This window comes from Nerophis ophidion, linkage group LG10 (genome assembly GCF_033978795.1).
Source record: "Nerophis ophidion isolate RoL-2023_Sa linkage group LG10, RoL_Noph_v1.0, whole genome shotgun sequence".
Classification (NCBI taxonomy): domain Eukaryota; kingdom Metazoa; phylum Chordata; class Actinopteri; order Syngnathiformes; family Syngnathidae; genus Nerophis; species Nerophis ophidion.
This window is the reverse complement of record NC_084620.1, coordinates 4,110,023-4,137,659: the sequence shown is the minus strand read 5'-3', so window position 1 is coordinate 4,137,659 and position 27,637 is coordinate 4,110,023. Positions and strand designations below refer to the sequence as shown.

The 27,637-nt window shown below is 43.5% G+C and overlaps 1 protein-coding gene across 4 annotated transcripts; it reads left to right on the top strand.

Annotated features, from left to right (window-relative positions):
• Positions 1-88: 88 nt before the first annotated feature.
• cped1 (cadherin-like and PC-esterase domain containing 1) lies at positions 89-27,599 on the top strand. Of its 4 annotated transcripts, none has more exons than XM_061912088.1 (22): positions 89-551; positions 1,692-1,857; positions 2,505-2,599; positions 2,698-2,758; positions 14,906-14,981; positions 15,046-15,178; positions 15,247-15,377; positions 15,437-15,509; positions 18,775-18,903; positions 18,966-19,070; positions 19,134-19,225; positions 19,299-19,336; positions 19,407-19,593; positions 19,657-19,825; positions 22,476-22,575; positions 22,638-22,774; positions 22,840-23,060; positions 23,125-23,226; positions 23,289-23,376; positions 23,454-23,597; positions 23,669-23,834; positions 27,454-27,594. In XM_061912088.1, exons 1-22 carry the CDS (start codon positions 381-383, stop codon positions 27,462-27,464), a joined length of 2,595 nt encoding a protein of 864 aa, XP_061768072.1. In that variant the 5' UTR covers positions 89-380; the 3' UTR covers positions 27,465-27,594. The 4 variants fall into 4 exon arrangements, with proteins under 4 accessions (XP_061768072.1, XP_061768070.1, XP_061768068.1 ...); XM_061912086.1 differs by having other exon boundaries at positions 93-551; positions 23,451-23,597; positions 27,457-27,599; XM_061912084.1 differs by having other exon boundaries at positions 93-551; positions 23,451-23,597.
• The last annotated feature ends 38 nt before the right edge of the window (positions 27,600-27,637 follow it).

Below are 27,637 nucleotides of genomic sequence, written 5' to 3'. Positions count from 1 at the left end.
TGTGAAGCCATCGCCGTCGCGCTTTATGCCAGTTTGAGGTTTTGGCCCCGCCCCCTTGACTTGACAATTCAACCACGTTTATCTAACGTGTGTGCACGCGCTCCTCACGCGCGTGGTTTCCAGAAATAGCTGGGGGGAGGGGCGCGTGCACGTACAAACTTCTCGTCAAGGGGGAAAAAAAAAAAAAAGGAGGCGTTCTAAGAAAAAAAGTTGGATCAGAACCACTGCTGAAGTTCGCTGCCACGCAGTTGAGCTTCTTCCACTTAACAGGAGCCCAGCCGACCCTGCAGAGTTGTTGGTTCTGTCCCGATGGTCCCGATGACGGCCGGGCAGCAAGAAGAGATGAGGCCGGTGATAAAGAGGAGAGCTGACCCGCGAAGATGCTGAGCCGCCGCCGTCGAGGCATTTCCGGCCCGCTTCTGGTGCTGCTCGGAGCGGCGGGCTGCCTCTTCTACCAGAGCCTCATTGGACAGCGCCCCGGCCCGCAGCAAGACGCCAAAGAGCCGACGGAGGACAACCGGAAGCTGGTGAAAGCCCTGGAGGGTCTGCAGGTGAGTTGCTGTCTTCAATCGAACTTTGAGAACACTTTTTTTTTTTTTGATCTTTAACAACAACAAGGGGGTCATGTGACGGATGAGTGTTTAAAAACAGCTGAAGTTTATACGGAGGGCTTTGTTCTTCTATTTTTACTTGCTAACCTGCATGCTAAAAGCTACACTATAACAGTGGGGCGAAAAAGTATTTAGTCAGCCAGCGATTGTGCAAGTTCTCCCACTTCAAATGATGACAGAGGTCTGTCATTTTCATCATAGGTACACTTCAACTGGGAGAGACAGAATGTGGGAAAAACATCCAGGAATTCACATTGTAGGAATTTTAAAGAAATTATTTGTAAATTATGGTGGAAAATAAGTATTTGGTCAACCATTCAAATCTCTCACTGATGGAAGGAGGTTTTGGCTCCAAATCTCAGGATACATGGCCCCATTCATTCTTTCCTTAACACGGATTAATCGTCCTGTCCCCTTAGCAGAAAAACAGCCCCAAAGCATGATGTTTCCACCCCCATGCTTCACAGTAGGTGTGGTGTTCTTGGGATGCAACTCAGTATTCTTCTTCCTCCAAACACGACCAGTTGAGTTTATACCAAAATGGATACATGGATGATACAGCAGAGGATTGGGAGAATGTCATGTGGTCAGATGAAACCAAAATAGAACTTTTTGCTATAAACTCAACTGCTGGTGTTTGGAGGAAGAAGAATACTGAGTTGCATCCCAAGAACACCACACCTACTGTGAAGCATGGGGGTGGAAACATCATGCTTTGGGGCTGTTTTTCTGCTAAGGGGACAGGACGATTGATCCGTGTTAAGGAAAGAATGAATGGGGCCATGTATCCTGAGATTTTGAGCCAAAACCTCCTTCCATCAGTGAGAGCTTTGAATGGTTGACCAAATACTTATTTTCCACCATCATTTACAAATAAGTTCTTTAAAATTCCTACAATGTGAATTCCTGGATTTTGTTTTCCACATCCTGTCTCTCACAGTTGAAGTGTACCTATGATGAAAATGACAGACCTCTGTCATCATTTGAAGTGGGAGAACTTGCACAATCGCTGGCTGACTAAATACTTTTCTGCCCCACTGTATATATTTCAACTATAAAATAAAGTCATGTCCTTGTCAGATGTCCCACAGGGCCAGCGGGCGGCGCCGGGCCTTGATTGTGATGGGGTCACACCCACGCAGCGACACCGAGGTGCAGCTGTACCATAGAGTCCTGCACGACTTGGACTATGAGGTCCACAAGTCCGCATACTTTGAGACCAGCAGCTTTTTGGAGCACAATCAAGGTACCAATCAATCGATCAGTCTCATTTTCTTTGATCCAGGGAATGTTTTAAATGAAAGTTTGCAGGTTCGATTCCCATAGTTGTGTTGTTTGGAGGTGACTGGTTTAAAAAAGCATTCTGTTGATTGACAGCGACGTCTGTCTGCCCAGCCTAAACAGGTAAACAGATGGAGAGAGGGGTGAGGAGTCTGATCTTTGCCCTGACAGAAGAATGTCCAAATGTTTTAGTGTGTGTGTGTGTGTGTGTGTGTGTGTGTGTGTGTGTGTGTGTGTGTGTGTGTGTGTGTGTGTGTGTGTGTGTGTGCGTGCGCCTGTGTGTGTGTGTGTGTGTGTGTGTGTGTGTGTGTGTGTGTGCGTGCGCGCGGGGGCGCTGTCGTTATGGAAACCTCTCACAGAAGTCTGACCACTCCGGATGGATCCAAATTGCTTCCACATGTCCCCACCTTCAGTTCAGCGCTTTTGTTTTGACAGGCTCCTTCCTGTTTTTCTTTTCCAGCAGCCAGAATGTTCTAGAAGACTTTGTGATAGATCAGGACTTTTAGGCTTTCAATCGGTTCCCAAGGCATTAGTCACATTTTTTTTTTTTTAACTTTATATCTATAAACTAAAACAGATATTGACTTCCTGTGTATTTTTCCATGGTTACAGGGCAAAGTGGGTGGAGTCTGCTGTTGTGTTCAAGCTCCTCAGAGAGAAGTTGTCTGAGCAAGGTCGCTTTCTCGCACCTAAGGTCACACCAGATGGTGAGTTCACATGGACGCAGACCAGCGGACTGTCACATGTTGCCCATCTGTGTGTGTGTGTGTGTGTGTGTGTGTGTGTGTGTGTGTGTGTGTCTCAGGTCAATCTTCTGCCCGGTCTGGTGGAGGCACTCTCTGCCTCAGCTCTGTGTCAGCTGACAGGTGAGTGGACCTCCCAAGTGGAGTTCAAATCAAGTTCTTTCATCCTGCTAAGTCCAGGTTGAACAAAACATGGAAGACCACCTCAAAAAGTTGTTTACCTTTGGTGGTGCCTTCAAGTCCATAGGAATCAAAGTTGATGTTTTAATTGGCAGCCGTCGTCCACTTCTTCTTATCTGACCACAGCCAGGGAACATCTTCACAGCAGTTTCCGTATCCACAGGCTATGATGAATACTGGTACAAGCATCTATATACTGTTCATACTTCTGTATATTTATACTGCATACAGAGCAATTGCTCGGAATTCTGGGCCCACTGAAAGAATATCAGTGTGTGCCCTTCTAGTCTCCCGTCCAAAGGCAAAACCCATTAACTCAATTTTGGTCAAAACTGAGCTGATAATAATTTTGTAGTTCCTAGGATATATGCTTTACATTAGTGTATGCGATATTGTAATTTGTTCCGTAAGTAAGCTGTAACGCGCACGGCAGGACCTAGCAACTACCACATAACCGCGTGGATACAACAGAAAAACCTAGTATCTCAAGGGACCAATCGGAGCTTCTTTGTCAGTCGCCTTATTGTCTTTAATGAGACATTTGCAGGAATGGGGGCCGACTATGTGATATTAAGGCAGGAGGGGATATTTGGAAGATTGGCCCAGGACGTTGCAAGCACCTTCATTAAATGTTTTGTTCTTGACTCTTCACCTTGCATACTCTTTTGGGCAGATAACTGTGGAGGTCCAAATAAAAACTGGACGCTGTACACGGCTCTTGCCCAATGTGCAAACACAGAATGGGGCCCACCCGAGATTGTGATCAAATATCTGGAGAAAGGGCACACGTTCATGAGAGCAGATTCAATCCATGGCTCAATCGGCAAGAAAATGAAAGCTCAAGAAAACATCTTTACCTTTGATGACTTTGTAGATCTTTGTAAGACAGCATCAAGATAGATTGGTTTTCCTTTGTTTTCTCAAAATCAGCTAGAAGTGAGTTACTAGGTTTTGCCTTTGGACGGGAGTAGTGGGGGCCGTGTGTGGCAGTGTGGGCCCTGTAGCGGGATGTGGGCCCTGTAGCGGGATGTGGGCCCTGTAGCGGGATGTGGGCCCTGTAGCGGGATGTGGGCCCTGTAGCGGGATGTGGGCCCTGTAGCGGGATGTGGGCCCTGTAGCGGGATGTGGGCCCTGTAGCGGGATGTGGGCCCTGTAGCGGGATGTGGGCCCTGTAGCGGGATGTGGGCCCTGTAGCGGGATGTGGGCCCTTCCACCCATACACGACAGCACTGACTACATATACAAAACCTGCAGTATATACATTCATAATACACACACACACACACACACACACATATATATTACACTTAACGTATTTCCTTGAATTGCCACCGGGGCGCTAATTAATTTAAAACCTCTTCTCACTCCGGCACTTACCAAAGGCATGCAGTAAAAATGTGAGTGTGATGTAAGGATGCCATCATGAAAAGCACATTTAATAAAAATAAAAAAACGTTATTATGGTCTTACCTTTACTTATAAATGAAGTCCATGCCAGCTCCTTCTCATCAAAAGCATCGATAACTTGTTTATAGAAGTCTTCCTTATCTTTCCTCAGTTTTAAAAGTCTCTCTGTCTCAATGAAGATTTTCCTTTATTACCTCCTGCTTCGATTAAAAGTCCAGGTTAGAAAACTATCTGACCGCTGCTATCAGGGCGACGACAGAATTATCCTCGGACAACTCCCCCTCCCGTTCTGCTCCGTGGGTGATCTCTTTATGCCACCGCTGCCAAAATGAGTTGTTATTGTATAAATAATACACTGGGTATTTTGGACTGGAACATGCTTTATTTCAGCCCGGTTGTTTACATAGCCAGCATAGGTGCTAAAAGGTCCGTCGAGCTCCCGCCGCATCATATCTGTCCCAGCACAATCACGTCACTCATTTCACTTCTTCTGCAGCCGAATAGTCGCAAGAAGGATCACTAGCGCCCTCTACCACCAGGAGGCGGGAGTCATTTAATGACTCATATTTGACAGAAGCAGCTACGGTATTGTGACGGTCTCAAGCCGTCGTCTCATGGGTTCCCAGGACCACCAAGGAAGGACATGGCTTGAGCAGTTTCACTTTGTTTATTTTTCAATAAAACCTCAGTCCAGGTCCGCTCCTCCTCTCCGCTCGCTCGGCGTCTCCTCGCTGCCATCTGGGGCCGGGCTGCAGCGTGCCCTACCTGTCTGTCGGACCGTCGGCTCCACAGGTATATTAATAAAACATAGCTGCTTACTGTTCTTCAATAGCTTGGACTTTAAATCCTACTGAATAGCTCTTAATCTTCTTCCCTTTATGCGATTTCAAATTATTGAAATCAGCCTCCTCCATTTTGAAAATGATGACAGGGGAAGTGTCACTCGTGACGTCACGAGTTTGACCCGGCGGTAATACTAAGCATGTGCTAATTATTTTGCGAAGCCAGTTTGACCCGGCAGTAATTCAAGGCAGGCACATACTATATGCCCGGTGGCAATTCAAGGAAATACGGTATATACATTTAAATATATTACACTTTTTTATATATATATATATATATATATATATATATATACATACATGGGGTCAGTTAACTGATTAGCTGAGTGCACGTTCACTGCATTGACACTAACTAGCAGGTCTTGATAAATATGATTTTTTTGTGTATATATATATATATATATATATATAGTATAGGCCAAAAGTTTGGACACCACTGCTCCTCATTCTATGCGTTTTCTTTATTTTCATGACTATTTACATGGTAGATTATCACTGAAGGCATCAAAATTATGAATGAATGTGGATTTATGTACTTCACATAAAAAGGTGAAATAACTGAAAACATGTTTTATATTGTAGTTTCTCCAAAATAGCGACCCTTTGCTCTGATTACTGCTTTGCACACTCTTGGCATTCTCTCGATGAGCTTCAAGCACACCTGTAAAGGGAAAACCATTTCAGGTGACGACCTCTTGAAGCTCATCGACGACGATCTACAATGTAAATAGTCATGAAAACACATTGAATAAGATGGCGTGTCCAAACTTTTGGCCTGTACTGTATATATGTATATATATATATTACACTTATATATGTCAGAGTTATTTGGTGTTGAACCCCAAGATGCAGAGAAGGAGGCAGGCATTTGGTAAGTTAGCATGATTTAATTAAATACTAAGACAAAAACAAAACCAAAAGGGTACAAACAAAAAGCGCGCACATGGGCGGCATAACAAACTGAGGGTCTTTAGCATAGAAGCTAGCAAGAAACAAAAAAGAACTTTAGCATGGAAGCTAGAGGGTAACAAACAGAAAAACTGGAAATACATAATGGCTAACAAAAACAGCTTACCGCTACGACGACCAGGACAAAATGTAGCATGACAGGTAGTAGCTGTAACAAAAAGACAGGTAGCACGACGAGAGTGAAATGTGGCAACGACAATAAAAGTCTGAATGACAATACAAGGATCCAGCAACTGACACAAGACAAAGGAGGTACAAATAGGAGCCGGCTGATCGGCAACAGGTGTGGCCAGGTGCCAATTGGCCGCAGCTGAAGGGGAACTCAGCGAACAAGACAGGAAGCTGACAAAATAAGTGCACTAGACAGGAACTAAGGACAGGAAATACTAAACACACTGAGGAGGAACACAGCACTCAGGGAACAAGACAGGAAGCTGACAAATTAAGAGCACTTGACAGGAACTAAAAGACAGGAAATACTAAACACAGGAAACAGACAAATGCAGAGTAAAAAACAAAAACATAGACAAACTTACTTGTATATATACACACTTGTATACATGTATACTACATATACATATACATACTTGTCTAAATGTATACTGCATGTATGTACTTGTATACATTTATACGGCATATATACTTTAAACCGGTGGTTCTTAACCAGAGTTCGATGGAACCATAGAGGTTTGGTGAGTCGGCCTCAGGGGTCGGCGTGGGTCCAAACACACCCGACTCATCGTGTAAATACAAACTTCTCCCTATCGGCGTATTGCGGATACGGCAACAAAATGACTGATTTGCAGGTGTGTCATTTGTTGTGAGTTTATGCACTGTGTTGGTTTTGTTCCTTGAACAAGGTGATGTTCATGCACGCTTCATTTTGTGCACCTGTAAAAAAAACAAGGTAACACTTTAGTATGGGGAACATATTCACCATTAATTAGTTGCTTCTTAACATGCAAATTAGTTACATTTTGGATCTTAACTAGTCATTATTAAGGCCTTATTATAACCCTAACCCTCTAACCCTAACCAAATAACTCTAAATGAAGTCTTTATTACTTAGAATATGTTCCCCTAGTGTCCAAATAACTCTAAATTGGTCATGATCTGTGGTCTGGATTGTGTTTGTTAGTTTTTGGACTCTTTTAGTTCCTGTTTGCGCTCCCTTGTTTTGTTTGGTTACCACGCCGACTTATGATCATTCTGTCATGACGGAAGGGTCGCAGCTTACTGCGAGGTTTGTTCTCCCGGGATGCAAATGGACTATTCCGTATAAGGCTTGCAGGCAGGAACATATTTATTAACTCAATAAATCTTGGCAGGGCATGAGGTAAATAAACATAAACTATGGCGTGGAAAAAACACAAAACTCTGGCAAGAAATAAACAAGACTTGCGTGGACACGGCGTGAACCGAGCAACACGAAACTGTGGTATAGCATGAAAACAAGCAATGATTGTAGCCAGGCCGACTGACTGGCAAAGACAGGCTTAAATGAGGGTCTTGATTAGAAACGGGTGCGCGGTCCGAACACCAGAGGCAGGTGAAAATCATAAGTCAGCATGGTAACCAAACAAAAAAGGGAGCGCAAACAGGAACTAAAAGAGTCCAAAAACTTAACAAGAATAAAACAAAAACCTAATCCAGACCACTGATCATGACAAAATTAAGTCTTTGTTACTTAGAATATGTTCCCTACACTAAAGTGTTACCAAAAACATATAACTTTGTCTTGAACTTGAAATAAAAGAATAAATATATATTTCACTAATGAAGGGTTCGGTGAATGCACATCTAAAACTGGTGGGGTTCGATACCTCCAACAAGATTAAGAACCACTGCTTCAAACTTAGAGTGCATCCCAAAAGTAATTACAGCTCTTTACTTTTTCCACATTTTTTGTGTTACAGCCTTATTTCATACATTTTTGGCCTCAAAATTCTACACGCAATACCCCTTAGTGACAGTGAAAACATTTTTTTTTCTAAACATATTAAAAATAAAATACAAAGTAAATCACATGTACATAAGTATTCCCAACCTCTGCCATGAAGGCCAAAAGTAAACTCAGGTGCATCCTGTTGCAACTGATCATCCTTGGGATGTTGCTACAGCTTAATTAGAGTCCACCTGTGGTCAAATCAGTCGCTTGAACATGATTTGGAAAGGCACACATCTGTCTGTATGTACTGTAAAATCCCACCCTTGACAGTGCATGGCAGAGCACAAACCAAGAATGAAGTTGAAGTAATTGTCTGTAGACCTCTGAGACAGGATTGTCTCGAGGCGCAAATCTGGGAAAGGGTACAGAAAAATATGTGCTTCCACCATTCAGGCCTGTATGGTTGACAGGCCAGGCAGAAGCAAGTCTTTCATAAAATATTTTGCCAGAATGCACTTGAAAGACTCTCGGACCTGAGAAACAAAGTTCTCATGGTCTGATGAGACGAAGATTAAACTTTAGCCATCATGTTTGGAGGTAACCAGGCCAATACCATTCCTAAATAGAAGCATGGTGGTGGCAGCATCATGCTGTGGAGGGTGTTTTTCAGCCGCAGGAACTGAGAGGAGTCAGGATAGAGGGAAAGATGAACGCAGCAGTGTACAGAGACATTCTGGATTAGAACCTGCTCCAGAGCACTCATCTTTTAGCAGGACAACAACAACCCTAAGCACACGGCCAATATATCAAAGGAATGTCTGCAAGAGTCAGGGAACTCTGGGCCCAGACTTGAATCTGATTGAAGATCTCTGAAGGATTCTGAAAATGTCTCCGCACTGACACTTCCCATCCGTCCTAATGGAGCTTGAGAGGTGCAGCAAAGAGGAATGGGCCCAACTGCCTAAAACTAGCTATGCCAAGCTTGGGACATTGTATTAAAGACAGACTTGAGGCTGTCATTTGTGCCGAAGGTGCATCAATAAATTAGTGAGAAAAGCTGTCAATAATTATGTACAGGGTAGTAATTATTAAATTATGTTGAATACATTTGCAAAAAAAAAAGTGGCCCTAGTGTTTGAATGTGAGTGTGAATGTTATCCAGGGTGTACCCCGCCTTCCGCCCAAATGCAGCTGAGATAGGCTCCAGCGACCCCGAAAGGGACAAACGGTAGAAAATGGATGATTGGTTGGATGTTCGCATTGTCATTATAGGGTATTGGGTGTAGAATTTTGAGGACAGAAATGAATATATTCCATTTTGAAATAAGGCTGTAACTCAGTGGCCTAGTGGTTAGAGTGTCCGCCCTGAGATCGGTAGGTTGTGAGTTCAAATCCCGGCCGAGTCATACCAAAGACTATAAAAATGGGAGCCATGACCTCCCTGCTTTCCACTCAGCATTAAGGGTTGGAATTGGGGGTTAAATCACCATAAATGATTCCCGGGCGTGGCCACCACTGCTGCCCACTGCTCCCCTCACCCCCCAGGGGGTGATCAAGGGTGATGGGTCAAAGGCAGAGAACACATTTCGCCACATCTAGTATGTGTGTGACAATCATTGGTACTTTAACTTTAACTTTGCAAAATGTGGAAAAAGTGAAGTGCTGTGAATACTTTGCTGGATGCAATGTATGCATAGCTATACTCTGCTTACTTAGATATATATGTATTGCATATACTGTATGTACTTATATTTAGTTATACTTACACAGTATACATTGTCTGTGATTTTGTACATTTATACTGCATATACATTATAGTAAATACATACGTTAATTTATGATCATTCCGTACACACACGTCCATACGATTATACTGCATATATAAACTTAAATACATGTATATATCACATATACATACTGTACATCATCCTCTATATAAATTAAATAAGGGGTGTCAAACGTACGGCCCGCGGGCCGGATCAGGGCGGCGAACAGGTTTTATCCGGCCCGCGGGATGAGTTTGCTAACTATACAAATTAACCTGAAATTTTTGAATGAAAGAAACAGCTCTTCAACTGGATGTTGCAATAGCAATTATTTGCATCTCTGTAGATCAGGGGTCGGCAACCCACGGCTCCGGAGCCGCATGCGTCTCTTGGGATACATGGGATTCTGGGTATTTTTTGCTGTTGTGTTACATTGCGGATGTTCTCCCGAAATGTGTTTGTCATTTTGTTTGGTGTGGTTTCACAGTGTGGCGCATATTAGTAAGAGTGCTAAAGTTGTTTATATCACAACCCTCAGTGTAACCTGTATGTGTGTCTGCAGAAGCCTCATACTACATGTGAATGGGCTGGTAAGCTGTTTGTTCCGGTTGCAGAGGGCGCTAAACACATTGTCATCATAGCACGCCCTTATTATTGTTGTTTGGGTGAAAACCAGCAGACAGTCGAGAGAAAGGTTGTTCTGAAACTCGGTAGTCTCCCGGAAAAATTGAGATGGTTGGCAAATGTGATGTTGACAAGCGGCATTCAAATAAAACTCGCACTAATATTACATTTTCATATTAAGGTGCGGGCCGTGTGTTTGAGACCCCTTGTTAATTCATAGCACAAAGCAAAAACAAACTTTGTACGCTGTTTTATTTCATTTTAAATGTCAAAAGAGTCTTGTGGCTCCCATAGTTTTCTTTATATTGTGAAACAGGTCAAAATGGCTCTTTGAGTGGTGAAGGTTGGCGACCCCTGCTGTAGATGATGGTACATATGTACAAAATAAACCACATGATGTTAGTACATCAATCCAGGAAAATTATCAAACTATCAATCAATCAATCAATGTTTACTTACATAGCCCTAAATCACTAGTGTCTCAAAGGGCTGCACAAACCACCACGACATCCTCGGTAGGCCCACATAAGGGCAAGGAAAACTCACACCCAGTGGGACGTCGGTGACAATAATGACTATGAGAACCTTGGAGAGGAGGAAAGCAATGGATGTCGAGCGGGTCTAACATGATACTGTGAAAGTTCAATCCACAATGGATCCAACACAGTCGCAAGAGTCCAGTCCAAAGCGGATCCAACACAGCAGCGAGAGTCCCGTTCACAGCGGAGCCAGCAGGAAACCATCCCAAGCGGAGGCGGATCAGCATCGCAGAGATGTCCCCAGCCGATACACAGGCAAGCAGTACATGGCCACCGGATCGGACCGGACCCCCTCCACAAGGGAGAGTGGGACATAGAAGAAAAAGAAAAGAAACGGCAGATCAACTGGTCTAAAAAGGGAGTCTATTTAAAGGCTAGAGTATACAAATTAGTTTTAAGATGAGACTTAAATGCTTCTACTGAGGTGGCATCTCGAACTGTTACCGGGAGGGCATTCCAGAGTACTGGAGCCCGAACGGAAAACGCTCTATAGCCCGCAGACTTTTTTTGGGCTTTGGGAATCACTAATAAGCCGGAGTCTTTTGAAGGCAGATTTCTTGCCGGGACATATGGTACAATACAATCGGCAAGATAGGATGGAGCTAGACCGTGTAGTATTTTATACGTAAGTAGTAAAACCTTAAAGTCACATCTTAAGTGCACAGGAAGCCAGTGCAGGTGAGCCAGTATAGGTATATATGTATGTATATATGTATATAAAGGTATATACAGTATAGGTATATATGTATGTATATATGTATATAAAGGTATATACAGTATAGGTATATATGTATGTATATATGTATATAAAGGTATATACAGTATAGGTATATATGTATGTATATATGTATATAAAGGTATATACAGTACAGGCGTAATGTGATCAAACTTTCTTGTTCTTGTCAAAAGTCTAGCAGCCGCATTTTGTACCAACTGTAATCTTTTAATGCTAGACATGGGGAGACCCGAAAATAATACGTTACAGTAGTCGAGGCGAGACGTAACAAACGCATGGATAATGATCTCAGCGTCTTTAGTGGACAGAATGGAGCGAATTTTAGCGATATTACGGAGATGAAAGAAGGCCGTTTTAGTAACGCTTTTAATGTGTGCCTCAAAGGAGAGAGTTGGGTCGAAGATAATACCCAGATTCTTTACCGTGTCGCCTTGTTTAATTGTTTGGTTGTCAAATGTTAGAGTTGTATTATTAAATAGAGTTCGGTGTCTAGCAGGACCGATAATCAGCATTTCCGTTTTTTTGGCGTTGAGTTGCAAAAAGTTAGCGGACATCCATTGTTTAATTTCATTAAGACACGCCTCCAGCTGACTACAATCCGGCATGTTGGTCAGCTTTAGGGGCATGTAGAGTTGGGTGTCATCAGCATAACAGTGAAAGCTAACACCGTATTTGCGTATGACGTCACCTAGCGGCAGCATGTAGATGCTGAAGAGTGCAGGGCCAAGGACCGAACCCTGGGGAACTCCACACGTTACCTTAACATAGTCCGAGGTCACACTGTTATGGGAGACACACTGCATCCTATCAGTAAGATAAGAGTTAAACCAAGACAGGGCTAAGTCTGACATACCAATTCGTGTTTTGATACGTTCTAATAAAATATTATGATCGACGGTATCGAAAGCAGCGCTAAGATCGAGGAGCAGCAACATAGATGACGCATCAGAATCCATCGTTAGCAATAGATCATTTGTCATTTTTGCGAGGGCTGTCTCCGTCGAGTGATTTGCTCTGAAACCGGATTGAAAGGTTTCACATAGATTGTTAGACGCTAAGTGTTCATTTAACTGCTCCGCAACAATTTTTTTGAGGATTTTTGAAATAAAGGGAAGGTGAGACACCGGTCGGTAGTTTACCATGAGGTCAGGATCGAGGTTAGGTCTTTTAAGAAGAGGATGAATAACTGCTTTTTTGAATGCTAGGGGAACAGTGCCCGAGGAAAGTGATAAGTTTATAATATTTAGCACTGATGGACCTAATAATACAAAGAGCTCCTTGATCAGTTTCCCTGGAAGTGGGTCAAGTAAACATGTTGTCTGTTTTATTCCATTTACACGTTGTAACAATTCCTCTAATGTTATTTCCTCAAAACGAGAGAAACTATTTTGGAGGGCAGTATCCGCCGTATATACAATCGTGTCAGTGTTAATAGAACCCCGTTGTAGCTGGGACGCATTGTCTTTAATCTCCTTTCTAATGACTTCAATTTTCTTACTAAAGAATTGCATAAAGTCATCAGCTGAGTGGGTGGAGCTACTGGAAGGAGTCCCTTGTTGGGTTAGCGATGCTACCGTGCTAAACAAAAATTTAGGATCGTTTTTATTACGGTGGATGAGATTTGAATAATATTTAGCTTTAGCTACATACATGGCATACTGTAATTTGATTTTGATATTTTTCTATCTTGATTGATTGAAAATGAACACCATTGAGTTGACTGATGAACATGATCACATCATTCATTCAGAAAATATAAATAACGACAAATAAAGATAGAATACTATTAACCGCAACATGTGAGTGTAAAAAAACAACAACATTATGATTTGTACATTTTCAAAATGTGCTTCTTCTATTTTTAAACACAGAAAAATGTCTGAAGGTGTCTTTATTTTTAAGTTATCGTGCAGTTATCACTTGGGAGTAGATTTTTCTCCATGTGGCCCCCGATCTAAAATGAGTTTGACACCCCTGGCTTAAATACTTATGTTGCATATATATACTTATATACATTCATACTCTGTATCAGGGGTCGGGAACCTTCTTGGCTGAGAGAGCCATACAAGCCAAATATTTTAAAAAGTATTTCCGTGAGAGTCATATAAAACATTTTTAAGACTGAATACAACAATGAGTGCATTTTTAAGCAAGACCAACACTTTTAGAGTATAATAAGTATCTTATTCTTTTTAATAACATTGTTATTCTGAAGCTAACCAACAATAAATAAAATACTTCTTACCATTAATGCGACTTGTTGAACTGGTGCGGTAGAAACCGGATGGATGGATGAAAATGCATGAGAATGTTTTATATTTCCAACGTTATTTTTGACGCTGTGATTACCAGCGGAATTATTTATTACTTACCGTGATTTATCTGAGAGCCAGATGCAGTCATCAAAAGAGCCACATCTGGCTCTAGAGCCATAGGTTCCCTACCCCTGCACTACTATAGATGAAATACATTTAAATTGCATACACATACTTATAGACACTACATTTATATATCACCTACAGTAAATACATTTATACTGCAAACTACATATTTATAGGCTATATAGCAGGGGTCGGGAACCTTTTTGGCTGAGAGAGCCAAGAATCCAAATATTTTAAAATGTATTTCCGTGAGAGCCGTGTAATATTTTTTTCAACACTGAACACAACAGAACACGTGCATTTTTAAGTAAGACCAACATTTCTAGATTATAATAGGTCTCTTATTCTTTGTAATAACATTGTTATTCTGAAGCTAACTGTGGAGGGGGTGTGGCCTGCAGGACTGCAGCGAAGCGGGTTGTTGCCAGGACCAGCCTCTAAATCAGCAACAGGTGCATAGAAGGCCCACCTGGTCCTTTTTATCTAATTTATAAGCAGCAGCCAGGAGGAGAGACGGGGTTGGAGCTGGAGCCAGAGTGCGAGCGAGAACGAAAGAGGAAAAAGACAATTGCTGGAAAGCAACTGAGAGACTTATTGAAAAATAAAAAAGTATTGTAGCACTGAAACAGGCTCTCATGTCGGTGTTTGGTGGTCTGAAGAACCCCCGGGAGGGCAAACCCTAAACTAACCAATAATAAATAAATCACTTCTTTCACTTATTGCAACTTCTTGAACAAGTGCGGTAGAAAAAAGGATGGATGGATTCAAATGCATGAGCATGTTTTATATTTTGAACATTATTTTTAAGAGTCTCAGCTCAGATTTATCCGAGAGCCAGATGCAGTCATCAAAAGAGCCACACCTGGCCCGCGAGCCATAGGTTCCCTACCCCTGCTCTACATGATGTCTCTACATAAGTTTTCTCTTTTCTCTGTCAGCCCGTGGATTACCCATCATGCCTCCTGCTTGCAGTCACAACCGGACTTCCCCTCACGGCCCCGTCGGAGCTGACAGGTGTGCATGTGTGTGTTTGAGCACGTGTGTTCGCACGCACCTGTTCAACACGATGTTCCGACAGCGCGTCCACCCTGGAATCTGGCCTGGTTGCCGTGGTGAATGTTTACGTCGTAGTGACCTCCGTGAGGCCGCTGACCGCCTTCCTGCACGACGTTGCCGTAGTGACAGACAGTCAGATGTCACAGGCCACACAGGTAATTGTGTCAGGTGGGTCTTGCTACACTGCCGCCCCCTGGTGGTCAACACTGTCCTCTGCTCACAGCTCAGGGGCTTCCTGCTGCAGCGACTTCCTCTAAAGAATTCCCAAGAAGCTTTGGGGCAAGCTAAGGAGGTCATAGGTCAGGTGCTGGAGGCCGCAGTGTCTGCCAGTAAAGAGGCTCAAAACCTGAACAGGTGAACGTGTTTTTGGCGAGAGGTGGAGAAGGATGATTGACAGGTGTGCTGTGTTTCAGGTGTGTGTTGTGTTATCAGCTGCTCACCTTCACGCTGCTCTTTAGCGGATCCATCAAGCCACTCATCACGCAGGTAAGCAATTTTTATTATTTTGAAAATCATTGTTTGTGGTCACCATACTTGTCAACCCTCTCGATTTGCCCGGGAAACTCATGACTTTCAGTTCCCCTTCCGAAAATCTCCCGATTTCCACCTGGGCAACAATATTGTTGGCGTGCCTTTAAGGCCGACTGAAATGAGATGTTCTTATTCAAACGGGGATAGCAGCTCCATTCTAGGTGTCATACTTCATCATTGCCATATTTTTGCTGAAAGGATTTAGTAGAGAACATCGACGATGTAGTTTGCAACTTTTGGTCGCTAATAGAAAAGCCTTGCCTGTACCGGAAGTAGCAGACGATGTGCGCGTGATGTCACAGGTTGTGGAGCTCCTCACATCCTCACATTGTTTACAATCATGGCCACCAGCAGCGAGAGCGATTCGGACCAAGAAAGCGACAATTTCCCCATTAATTTGAGAGAGGATGAAAGATTCGTGGATGAGGAAAGTTAGAGTGAAGCACTAGAAAAAAAGAAAAAAAAGGCGAGTGCAGTGGGAGCAATGTTATTTTTAAATGTTATTAGACACATTTACTAGGATAATTGTGAATTATATTTATATAGCGCTTTTTCTCTAGTTACTCAAAGCGCTTTACATAGTGAAACCCAATATCTAAGTTACATTTAAACCAGTGGCACTGGGAGCAGGTGGGTAAAGTGTCTTGCCCAAGGACACAACGGCAGTGACTAGGATGGCGGAAGCGGGAATCGAATCGAATCAGCAACCCTCAAGTTGCTGGCACGGCCGCTCTACCAACCGAGCTATACCGCCCCACATTTAATTAATTCTGGAAAATCCTTTATCTGCTTATTGTGTTAATAGTGTTTTAGTGAGATTCTAAAGTCATACCTGAAAGTCGGAGGGGTGCGGTGACTGCCAGTGTCTCTGAGAGAATTAAGCCAATGGAGGAGCCAAGATGACAGCTGCTGCAGGAGGACGCTAACTCCGCACAAGTCTCCGGTAAGAGCCAACTTAATATCACAATTTTCTCATCCAAAAACTTGCTGATTGACGTGGAAGAGAAACATGTTTGCTAAAGCTTCACAACAAACAAAGAAACACTGGCAGTGTTTCGGTTGCTAAAGGCAGCTGCAATCCAACGCTTTCCACCAACAGCATTCTTCTTTGACGTCTCCATTATTAATTGAACCAATTGCAAAAGATTCAGCAACACAGATGTCCAAAATACTGTGTAATTACGCGATAAAAAGAGACGACTTTTAGCCTAAGTAGTGCTGGGCCAAAAATGTCCGCTCAACCAATAACGTCACAAACACATGTATTCTCATTCCGCGACATTTTCAACAAGAAACTCTGCGGGAAATTTAAAATTGTAATTTAGTAAACTAAAGCGGCTGTATTGTCATGTGTTGCAATGTTAATATTTCATCATTGATATATAAACTATCAGACTGCGTGGTGGCTAGTAGTGGGTGTAAGTAGACTTTAATTGGGTGCCCTGTCACGATGACATCATTCATTCGTCTATCCTGCTCCATTTCATCCATGATATTCCACAGCATGTATTTTGTCTTCTTCAACCATCTTCATTTGTTGGCACATATCAGACACTTCATTTCTTCTGGTGATGATTTGAGTTTGCAGACTTTTTATATATTTGCTGCAGACTTTTCACATCTTGATTTTGTTCTGTTATTGCTTTTTTCAGATCTTTTTTTATTTCTTTCACTTCTTCTTTCATTTCACGGAGTATTTTTAGCAGTATTCCTTCTTGATTCCCATCATGTCCTGTGTCCAGTCTCAAATCTTGGTCCCAGTCGAGTCCCGTGTCGGCTGACACCGAACGTTTCGGGATTTCAGTCTTCCCTTTAGCTTTTGGCATCGCAGCAGGTCGATGACGTCAGTGCCTCTCGTGTCTTAAACGGCACTTACTTTAGCGACTTGCGGCGCTTTTAACTTGTTTATTTCAACAAATTCGTACCTTGCGTTGTTCACTGATCAATTTGAGGTGTCAGTCTGTCAACTTATATCTCTCTGCGACGTTGGAATCACTTGAAAACAGCTGTAAACTCGGTATAGCTCGGTTGGTAGAGTGGCCGTGCCAGTAACTTGAGGGTTGCAGGTTCGATTCCCGCCTCCGCCATTCTAGTCACTGCCGTTGTGTCCTTGGGCAAGACACTTCACCCACCTGCTCCCAGTGCCACCCACACTGGTTTAAATGTAACTTAGATACTGGGTTTCACTATGTAAAGCACTTTGAGTCACTAGAGAAAAGCGCTATATAAATATAATTCACATAGCTTTTGGTTGCTAGGTAACCGCTTTGAATTGCGGTAAGGCGCCGATGGCTTGAAGTTAACGGCTCTTCCAACTTGCCTTATTTCAGTGTATCAGTGCTTCTCAACCAACCAAAATCAGGTCGAAGATGCCAGGTGTAGCGATGTCGTACTCCTTTGCGTTGTGTTTGTCCCCAAAAGATGCCAGGTGTAGCGATGTCGTACTCCTTTGCGTTGTGTTTGTCCCCAAAAGACGACACCCAGTCATTCTTCCCACTCAATCATGGTTTATTCTGGTGAAAACAATCATAGTGAGTCTCCAATCAGCCTTCTTTACATTTATAAAGCGTCACGTGGACGACAACAGACTGACGTCACACACGTGTCTCAGCCTGGAAGTCTGCTGTGACATTCAATGACCGTCAAAAATGTAGGAAATGACAGTACTGAACTTAGAATAATAAAAATGACAAAATAAAGAGTCACATTACATAATGTGTGAATGTGATAAATTCGATAAAATGACATTAAAATAAGATGACATTAATACAAAAACAGTAGTAAGACAGTAAGCAATTGAGATCATAAATGACCTCTGTTACAATCGCAAGTCAGAGGAAAAAACTTCAGACTTAACAAAAATTCCGGTAGCAGAAGCGAAGCCTTTTTCTTTGCGTTCTTTCTCATGAACAGGAAATGACGTATATGCGCCAAACTGTGAACCCACACCTAACAAGAAAGACAAACATATTTCGGGAGAACATCCGCACCGTAACACAACATAAACACAACAGAACAAATACCCAGAACCCCTTGCAGCACTAACTCTTCCGGGACGCTACAATATACCCCGCTACCCCCGCCCATGCCCCTCCACCTGAACCCCCCCATCTCCCATATTCGGAGGTCTCAAGCTTGGCAAGTATGGTGGTCATGTGACTGCGGCTGGAATACAGAGCGTCATCCAGTTTGTCGTGTGATTGCTCGGTTTTTTGTCCAGGTGGACGCCGGTTTGACTCTGTCGGCTCTGAGTGATGGTCACTTTGACAGACAGGTCACCAGAGACGTGATCCTGGAGGACACGCTTCACTTCCTGTTGTCCTTGGAGACGCAGTCGGACGACGAGCAGGTGAGGGTCATGTGACTCGCCAAGAGCTAGGAATGATTTTTGGATGTTTGTCCCGATGTCAGCGCGCCGTCTTCACAGAGACAAGCGGCGTCCGAATGTCTGCAGACGACTTTCTTCTTCTGCGTCGCTTTCACGGTCACATGATGGCGCCGAGGTCCTTCCAGCTGGTAGCAAACATGCAAGTCTTTGTCTTGGATGAGTGGGACGTATTAACGTGTGACACCGTGCAGGTGTGTCCCGGCGTTTCTTCGTCCCGCGGCGCTTCACGTCTGTCCGACATGCTGCTCGCCGTTGTTCGCCATCAGGGGAGCGTCGTTGGCAGGTGAGGCTCTTTGACATCGCGCCCCTGACGCCCTTTTCCCACGTGCGCTAACAAGCCCGTCTTTGTCCTGCAGGGCCGACCAATCAGATGCGTCGGTCAATCAGAGCACAGGTAAGGCATCGGCTTGACGATGGCGAGGTTGGTGTTCCGGCTTGTGATTGGCCGCCTGTGCTTTTTGTAGGTTCATGCGTGGACGGCCGCCTCCGACAGATATACTCCGACCCCCCCCTCACGCTGAGCCCCCTCTTTAGCCCCCATTTGAAGGAGTACCACACAGAAGTGACCTTCGACACGCTAATGGTCAAAGTCCGAGCGGAGCCCGCCAGCGCCGACTGTGGCGTCCGCTTGGACGAGCGGCGAGCTTCCAGGTGAGACCGAGGCTCAACTCTGACTTTACATTTGAGGCAATTGACGTAGTTCGCCCTCCTCAGAGTGTTCACCTTCCCCGTCGGCCTGGGACACAACCGCGTCAACATCCTGGTGACGGACGACGCCGTGTCGCCGCCGTCCGTGGTGGCCGTCTACACCGTGCACGTGCACCGCGAAGGCCGGCCCAGCCTGCCAATGTTCGGGGACCATGTGATCTGCGGCTATGTTCAAGTGAGTCAGCGGACCCCCCCCCAAGAAGTAGAGGGGGAACAGGAAGGACAAACCCCGGGGACGGCGTGGCGCAGTGGAAGAGTGGCCGTGTGCAACCCGAGGGTCCTTGGTTCAAATCCCACCTAGTACCAACCTCGTCACGTCCGTTGTGTCCTGAGCAAGACACTTCACCCTTGCTCCTGATGGGTGCTGGTGGGCGCCTTGCATGGCAGCTCCCTCCATCAGTGTGTGAATGTGTGTGTGAATGTGGAAGTAGTGTCAAAGCGCTTTGAGTACCTTGAAGGTAGAAAAGCGCTATACAAGTACAACCCATTTATATTCAGTTGAATATGCTACAAAGACAACATATTTGATGTTCAAACTCATAAACTTTTTTTTTTTTTTGCAAATAATAATTAACTTAGAATTTCATGGCTGCAACACGTGCCAAAGTAGTTGGGAAAGGGCATGTTCACCACTGTGTTACATCACCTTTTCTTTTAACAACACTCAATAAACGTTTGGGAACTGAGGAAACTAATTGTTGAAGCTTTGAAAGTGGAATTCTTTCCCATTCTTGTTTTATGGAGAGCTTTAGTCGTTCAAGAGTCGTATTTTACGCTTCATAATGCGCCACACATTTTCGATGGGACACATGTCTGGGCTGCAGGCGGGCCAGGAAAGTACCCGCACTCTTTTTTTTTACGAAGCCACGCTGTTGTAACACGTGCCTTGGCATTGTCTTGCTGAAATAAGCAGGGGCGTCCATGATAACATGGCTTGGATGACCACATATGTTGCTCCAAAACCTGTATGTACCTTTCAGCATTAATGGTGCCTTCACAGATGTGTAAGTTACCCATGCCTTGGGCACTAATACACCCCCATACCATCACAGATGCTGTTTTTTTAACTTTGCGTCGCTAACAATCCAGATGGTTATTTTCCTCTTTGATCCAGAGGACACCACGTCCACAGTTTTCAAATATAATTTGAAATGTGGACTCGTCAGACCACAGAATACTTTTCCACTTTGCATCAGTCCATCCTAGATGAGCTCGGGCGGCGTTCCTGGGTGTTGTTGATAAATGGGTTTGGCTTGGCATAGTAGAGTTTTAACTTGCACTTACAGATGTAGCAACCAACTGTAGTTACTGAAAGTGGTTTTATGAAGTGTTCCTGAGCCCATGTGGTGATATCCTTTACACACTGATGTCGGTTTTTGATGCGGTACCGCCTGAGGGATCAAAGGTCCGTAATATCATCGCTTACGTGCAGTGATTTCTCCACATTTTCTGGACCTTTTGATGATTTTACGGACCGTAGATGGTAAAATCCCTAAATTCCTTGCAATTGCTCGTTGAGAAATGTTGTTCTAAAACTGTTTGACAATTTGCTTACAAAGTGGTGACCCTCACCCCATCCTTGTTTGTGAATTACTTAGCATTTCATGGAAGCTGCTTTTATAGCCAATCATGGCACCCACCTGTTCCCAATTAGCCTGCACACCTGTGGGATGTTCCATATAAGTGTTTGATGAGCATTCCTCAACTATTTCAGTATTTATTGCCACCTTTCCCAACTTTGCCATGTGTTGCTGGCATCAAATTCTAAAGTTAATGATTATTTGCAGAAAAAAAACTGTTTATGAGTTTGAACATGAAATATGTTGTCTTTGTAGCATATTCAACTGAATATGGCTTGAAAAGGATTTGCAAATCATTGTATTCTGTTTATATTTACATTTAACACAATTTCCCAACTCATATGGAAACGGGGTTTGTACATGTATTTCCTCTTTTTGTTACTATTATTGATAACTATAGTGCCGTAAAGAAAAACAATCACTGTGTGTTTTGTGTGCGTGTGTGTGTGCGTGCGTGCGTGCGTGCGTGCGTGCGTGCGTGCGTGCGTGTGTGCGTGTGTGTGTGTGTGTGTGTGTGTGTGTGTGTGTGTGTGTGTGTGTGTGTGTGTGTGTGTGTGTGTGTGTGTGTGTGTGTGTGTGTGTGTGTGTGTGTGTGTGTGTGTGTGTCCCGTTTGAAGGCGCTCTCTGAGCTCAGGTATGAACAAGAAAATCCCTGTTAAGTTTTCTTGTGTCACTTTGTTGCGAGCTGCGGCGTCGGCGTGCAGAATGTGGCGCCGCCGCGTTGAAAGCGGCGGCGGGCGCAGCAGAAGAAGAGGAGGAGTGTATGCTGGGATGGATCACAGAGCGTGTGCGTGGTTCTGGTGTGTGTGTGAGGCGGCGGGCCGGCTCTGAAGTCTTGACCAAACGCGGCGGCTCTCATGGGGCCTCGCTGCTGAGCTGCTCGAGTTTATTTGACCCTTGACACCACCTGCTTCCACGTACTAGAGAAGAACGCTTCAGCAACTTGAGGGTTGCAGGTTCGATTCCCGCTTGTGCCATCCTAGTCACTGCCGTTGTGTCCTTGGGCAAGACACTTGACCCACCTACTCCCAGTGCCACCCACACTGCTTTAAATGTAACTTAGATATTGGGTTTCACTATGTAAAGCGCTTTGAGTCACTAGAGAAAAAGCGCTATATAAATATAATTCACTTCACTTAACTTCAAGTTTTGCCTTAACTTACCTTAGCTTAGCGCTGCAAAAAAACCAAACAAAAAAACCCAAGTGGATTCAAATTGACAACATGTCCTTTGGGTCGTTTTTAGGATTGTGGTCTCGTGGTTCTTCCGAATCGCCCCTGTGGTCTGGAACCGTTTTCCAGACCAACCGATCCACTTCCTGCCTGCACTTCCGGACATTCCCCAGGTGTGTGGGCAACCTTAACTTGCTGATGACGTGGACGTATGAAAAAAATATCCATGTGTCAGGTCGCTGGTTGGTTCCGTGCCTCAGTTGTTCTGACAACAGGACTTGTGATTGGCGGAAGGTTGCCTGGCAACCCGACAGTTGCTATCATGGAGTGGTGAAGCGCCCCCTGCTGCAGGAGTGTATGACAGGTAGAAAGGTGAGGTTTTGAGATGATGACCTTCGAATGCTTCCTTCCTTCCTGCTTACTCCGCCCCCCCTCAGGTGTTGTTCTTGGGGGACTCGACCAATCGGGGCATGATGTACTTCCTGATGGAGCGGCTCAACTCCAGCTTGGTGGACTGGGACAAAGCCCACGACATGCTGGTCTACAAGAACCTGAACCACGGTCGGACGTGGGTCAGCTACTCGTATTATCCTCAGTTCTGGTTGGACCACGAGCTAAGGCCCACCTTCAAGCAGGCGCTGACCCAGCTTCTGCACAGGTGGGGAGACGCTGTCCTCTTCCCGTCTGATGCCTTTTTGACGTGCCGCATGTGCTCGGTAAAGGTCAGGACCTCTGATGAACTCTGAGATGACCGTGTTGGTGGTGGGAGGAGTTCAGTGGCTCAACAGCAAGCACCTGTGGATGGTTCGTGAGGTTCTGGATAGGTGAGCTGTTCAAATGATGTCCTTCAAAAGTAGCGTCACTGAGCTGTCCCAATTCTTCTCAGCGAGTCTCTCAGTGGAGTCCAAGTGGTGGTCAAGTCTTTGGGTATGGGCTTCCATCTTCCTGTGGACGGGATCCGATTTCGCAGTCCGGTTTGTTGCATTTCTTGCCCTTGTCACCGTGACAACTTGCGAGGACTTATTCTTGGCGGTCGCTGATCTTTCAGAAGGAGATCCAAAAGCTTCCCAGAGAGAACCAGAATATTATCACTGCTGCAAAGCATCACGGCTTTGAGGTGATCGACACATTGGCCATCACGATGGCTCGCTACCAAGACTTCCTGCCGGGACGTTGTGCGTGCCACTTCCATCAGGTAAACGGCAACTTTGCTCCGACGTCACTCTAACCGTCTCACACCAACGCTTGTCTCCTCATGGTCGCCAGGTGGACAAGTTCTGTGCCGAGTCGCCCCACCGCACAACCCAACCTGGAAGCCAATTAAACACTGCAAACCCTCCCCCAAGAGCGAAGACCAATACCTCGTCCTATCATGTAATTGGAGCTGTCAACCAGGTGTATGCCAACATCCTGCTGAGTCGCCTGTGTCCGAGTACGTAAACTGACCCACAACATCTAAGACAGTTATCAGATGGCCCTAGAACCCATGGACCTCAATATTATGGAGCTAGGTAAAATAAAGGACCTACAACCACCTTTAACATGGACCTACTATCGTGGACCACAAATAACAAGAAGATGAACCCACAGTCATAGGCCTGGAATTACTAGTACATGCATCTACAATAATCTAGGAAATTGACCTACAATCATAGGCCTAAAATAACTATCAATCAATGTTTACTTATATAGCCCTAAATCACTAGTGTCTCAAAGGGCTGCACAAACCACCACGACATCCTCGGTAGGCCCACATAAGGGCAAGGAAAACTCACACCCAGTGGGACGTCGGTGACAATGATGACTATGAGAACCTTGGAGAGGAGGAAAGCAATGGATGTCGAGCGGGTCTAACATGATACTGTGAAAGTTCAATCCATAATGGATCCAACACAGTCGCGAGAGTCCAGTCCAAAGCGGATCCAACACAGCAGCGAGAGTCCCGTTCAAAGCAGAGCCAGCAGGAAAACATCCCAACTACAACATGGACCTTCAATAATCTAGAAACACTAGAAGATGGATTCATCAAGACATTAACCTATACATGACCTACAGTCATAGACCTAGATGAACAAGAACATGGATCTACAATTATCTCTCTGCAATCAAGAACCTAGGAACATCTGGCACATGGATTTACATTCATCTACACCTGGACCTAGCTGTACCTACAACACGGATTGATAATCACGGACCTCGAACATCAATAACATGGATCTGAAATTAACGAGAGCATGGATCTTCAATCATAGACATAGTCACATCCAGAACATGGACCTCGATCATCAAGGACTTTGACCTAGGTAAACCTGTGGACAATTGACCTCTAACCATGGCCTCAAAAACAACAATGACATGGATCTACACTCACCTAGGACATATGCCTACAAACTTGGGCCTAGGCCATTTATAACATAAATCTAGACTTATCAAGGACATGAACCTAAAAACATATATATTCGTGGCTGCAGAAACAGCTAGACCATGGACCTATAATCACCCGACACATGGATCTTGAAACACTACAACATGAGCCTAGAAACATGTAGATTCATGGCTCTAGAAACATATAGAACGTGGATTCTAAAACATGGACCTAGAAATAGCTAGATTCATGGCTCTAGAAAAATCTTGGCATGGAGCTACAACCAGATAGTTGGTCCAAGAAACATCTACAACTGGGACCTAGATTAATCAACAATGTGCAGCTAGAATTGAGGGCTCCGACCAGGATTATTGACCTAAAATTCAAATAGGTCAAGAAGCTACATAAAATGTACTCAAGCTAAGAACCTTCTGAGAAGCAACGTCCTCTGCAGACATTTTGCATCGTATAAAACAGTGGTTCTCAAATGGGGGTACGTGTACCCCTGGGGGTACTTGAAGGTATGCCAAGGGGTACGTGAGATTTTTTTTAAAATATTCTAAAAATAGCAACAATTCAAAAATCCCTTTATAAATATATCCATCCATCCATTTTTTACCGCTTATTCCCGGGGGGCGCGAATAATACTTCAACAAAATATGAATGTAAGTTCATAAACTGTGAAAAGAAATACAACAATGCAATATTCAGTGTTGACAGCTAGATTTTTTTGGGGACATGTTCCATAAATATTGATGTTAAAGATTTCTTTTTTTGTGAAGAAATGTTTAAAATGAAGTTCATGAATCCAGGTGGATCTCTATTACAATCCCCAAAGAGGGCACTTTAAGTTGATGATTACTTCTATGGGTAGAAATCTTTATTTATAATTGAATCACTTGTTTATTTTTCAACAAGCTTTTAGTTATTTTTATATCTTTTTTTCCCAAATAGTTCAAGAAAGACCACTACAAATGAGCAATATTTTGCACTGTTATACAATTTAATAAATCAGAAACTGATGACATAGTGCTGTATTTTACTTCTTTGTCTCTTTTTTTCAACCAAAAATGCTTTGCTCTGATTAGGTACTTGAATTAAAAAAAATGTTCACAGGGGGTACAACACTGAAAAAGGTTGAGAACCACTGCTATAAAACAGTAGACTTTTCTCTTAGACTTTTGTAACACATACAAAAGAAATAGGACAAAAATAAACATCCACTGCAGACGATGCTGCTTTTCAGGAATATATATATATATATACACACACACACACACACATAAACATGTATATATGTAGGTGTGTATGTGTATGTGTATATATATATATATATGTGTGTTTGTGCGTATATGTATGTAAACATATACAGTGTATGTGTATATATATACGTATATAAGCACATATGTATATACATATATACAGTATATACATATATATATATATATATATATATATATATATATATATATATATATATATATATATATATCAATCAATGTTTACTTATATAGCCCTAAATCACTAGTGTCTCAAAGGGCTGCACAAACCACTACGACATCCTCGGTAGGCCCACATAAGGACAAGGAAAACTCACACCCAGTGGGACATTGGTGACAATGATGACTATGAGAACCTTGGAGAGGAGGAAAGCAATGGATGTCGAGCGGGTCTAACATGATACTGTGAAAGTTCAATCCACAATGGATACAACACAGCCGCGAGAGTCCAGTCCAAAGAGGATCCAAGACACAGCAGCGAGAGTCCCGTTCACAGCGGAGCCAGCAGGAAACCATCCCAAGCGGAGGCGGATCAGCAGCGCAGAGATGTCCCCAGCCGATACACAGGCGAGCAGTACATGGCCACCGGATTGGACCGGACCCCCTCCACAAGGGAGGGTGGGACATAGAAGAAAAAGAAAAGAAACGGCAGATCAACTGGTCTAAAAAGGAGGTCTATTTAAAGGCTAGAGTATACAAATGAGTTTTAAGGTGAGACTTAAATGCTTCTACTGAACCCCAATAAGTTTTTCCAACTAGTTTAAGTCGGGGTCCACGTTAATCAATTCATGGTAAATTCATGTATGTATATATATATATATATATATATATATATATATATATATGTATATATATACTGTTCAGCTGCAGTTTTCTACATCATCTTGTATATTCATGTATAATATGTTGTTTTCTTATGGAAATAGAATTGTCTCACATCAACTTGTATATATCAATATTATGATAATACCTATACATATATTAATAAATATACAAATACAAATTTGATATATAAATAAGTAAATAATTTGAATAAATATTATTGATATATATAGGTTGATGTGAGACAATTCTGCTTCCATATTTTTTGATATGTACATTTGTTTTATGTATGTTGTTTTCTAGCAGGTTGCCCACATGTTTTTTATTACATGTTGTATACATAATTTCTATATGTTTATATCCATGTACGGTACAGTATGTTGATGTGATGGATGAACTAATGTTGTATATATATAATTTCTATATGTTTATATCCATGTACGGTACAGTATGTTGATGTGATGGATGAACAAATGAAGCATTATTTGTATTTTATTATTGAGTGAACTTGTGTTCTATGTGTGCTTGTACATCAACACAGCATTTCTATAAGAAGCTCCAGTAGAATTCTCTCTCATCTTCAGCAGTTGCGTGAACACTTTCAGCCAGGTCACGTGACTCCCACCCGCGTCACAGCGCTGGCCGATGACGTCATGGTCTCTGGACACCTGGCCGGCCCAATGAGGACTCTCCTGGACTGGACCTTCTGCCGCCGCTTGCAGTCTCGCCCGGGATTTGTCTTCGGGTCACAAGCGACGGCGGCGGCGC

Excerpts from the sequence above, each read along its gene's own strand:
- cped1 (XM_061912084.1), top strand. The coding sequence starts at position 381 with ATGCTGAGCCGCCGCCGTCGAGGCATTTCCGGCCCGCTTCTGGTGCTG. Across the intron at positions 15,179-15,246 it reads AGATGTCACAGGCCACACAG|CTCAGGGGCTTCCTGCTGCA; the intron begins GTAATTGTGTCA and ends CTCTGCTCACAG. Across the intron at positions 23,061-23,124 it reads CTGACCCAGCTTCTGCACAG|GTCAGGACCTCTGATGAACT; the intron begins GTGGGGAGACGC and ends TGCTCGGTAAAG.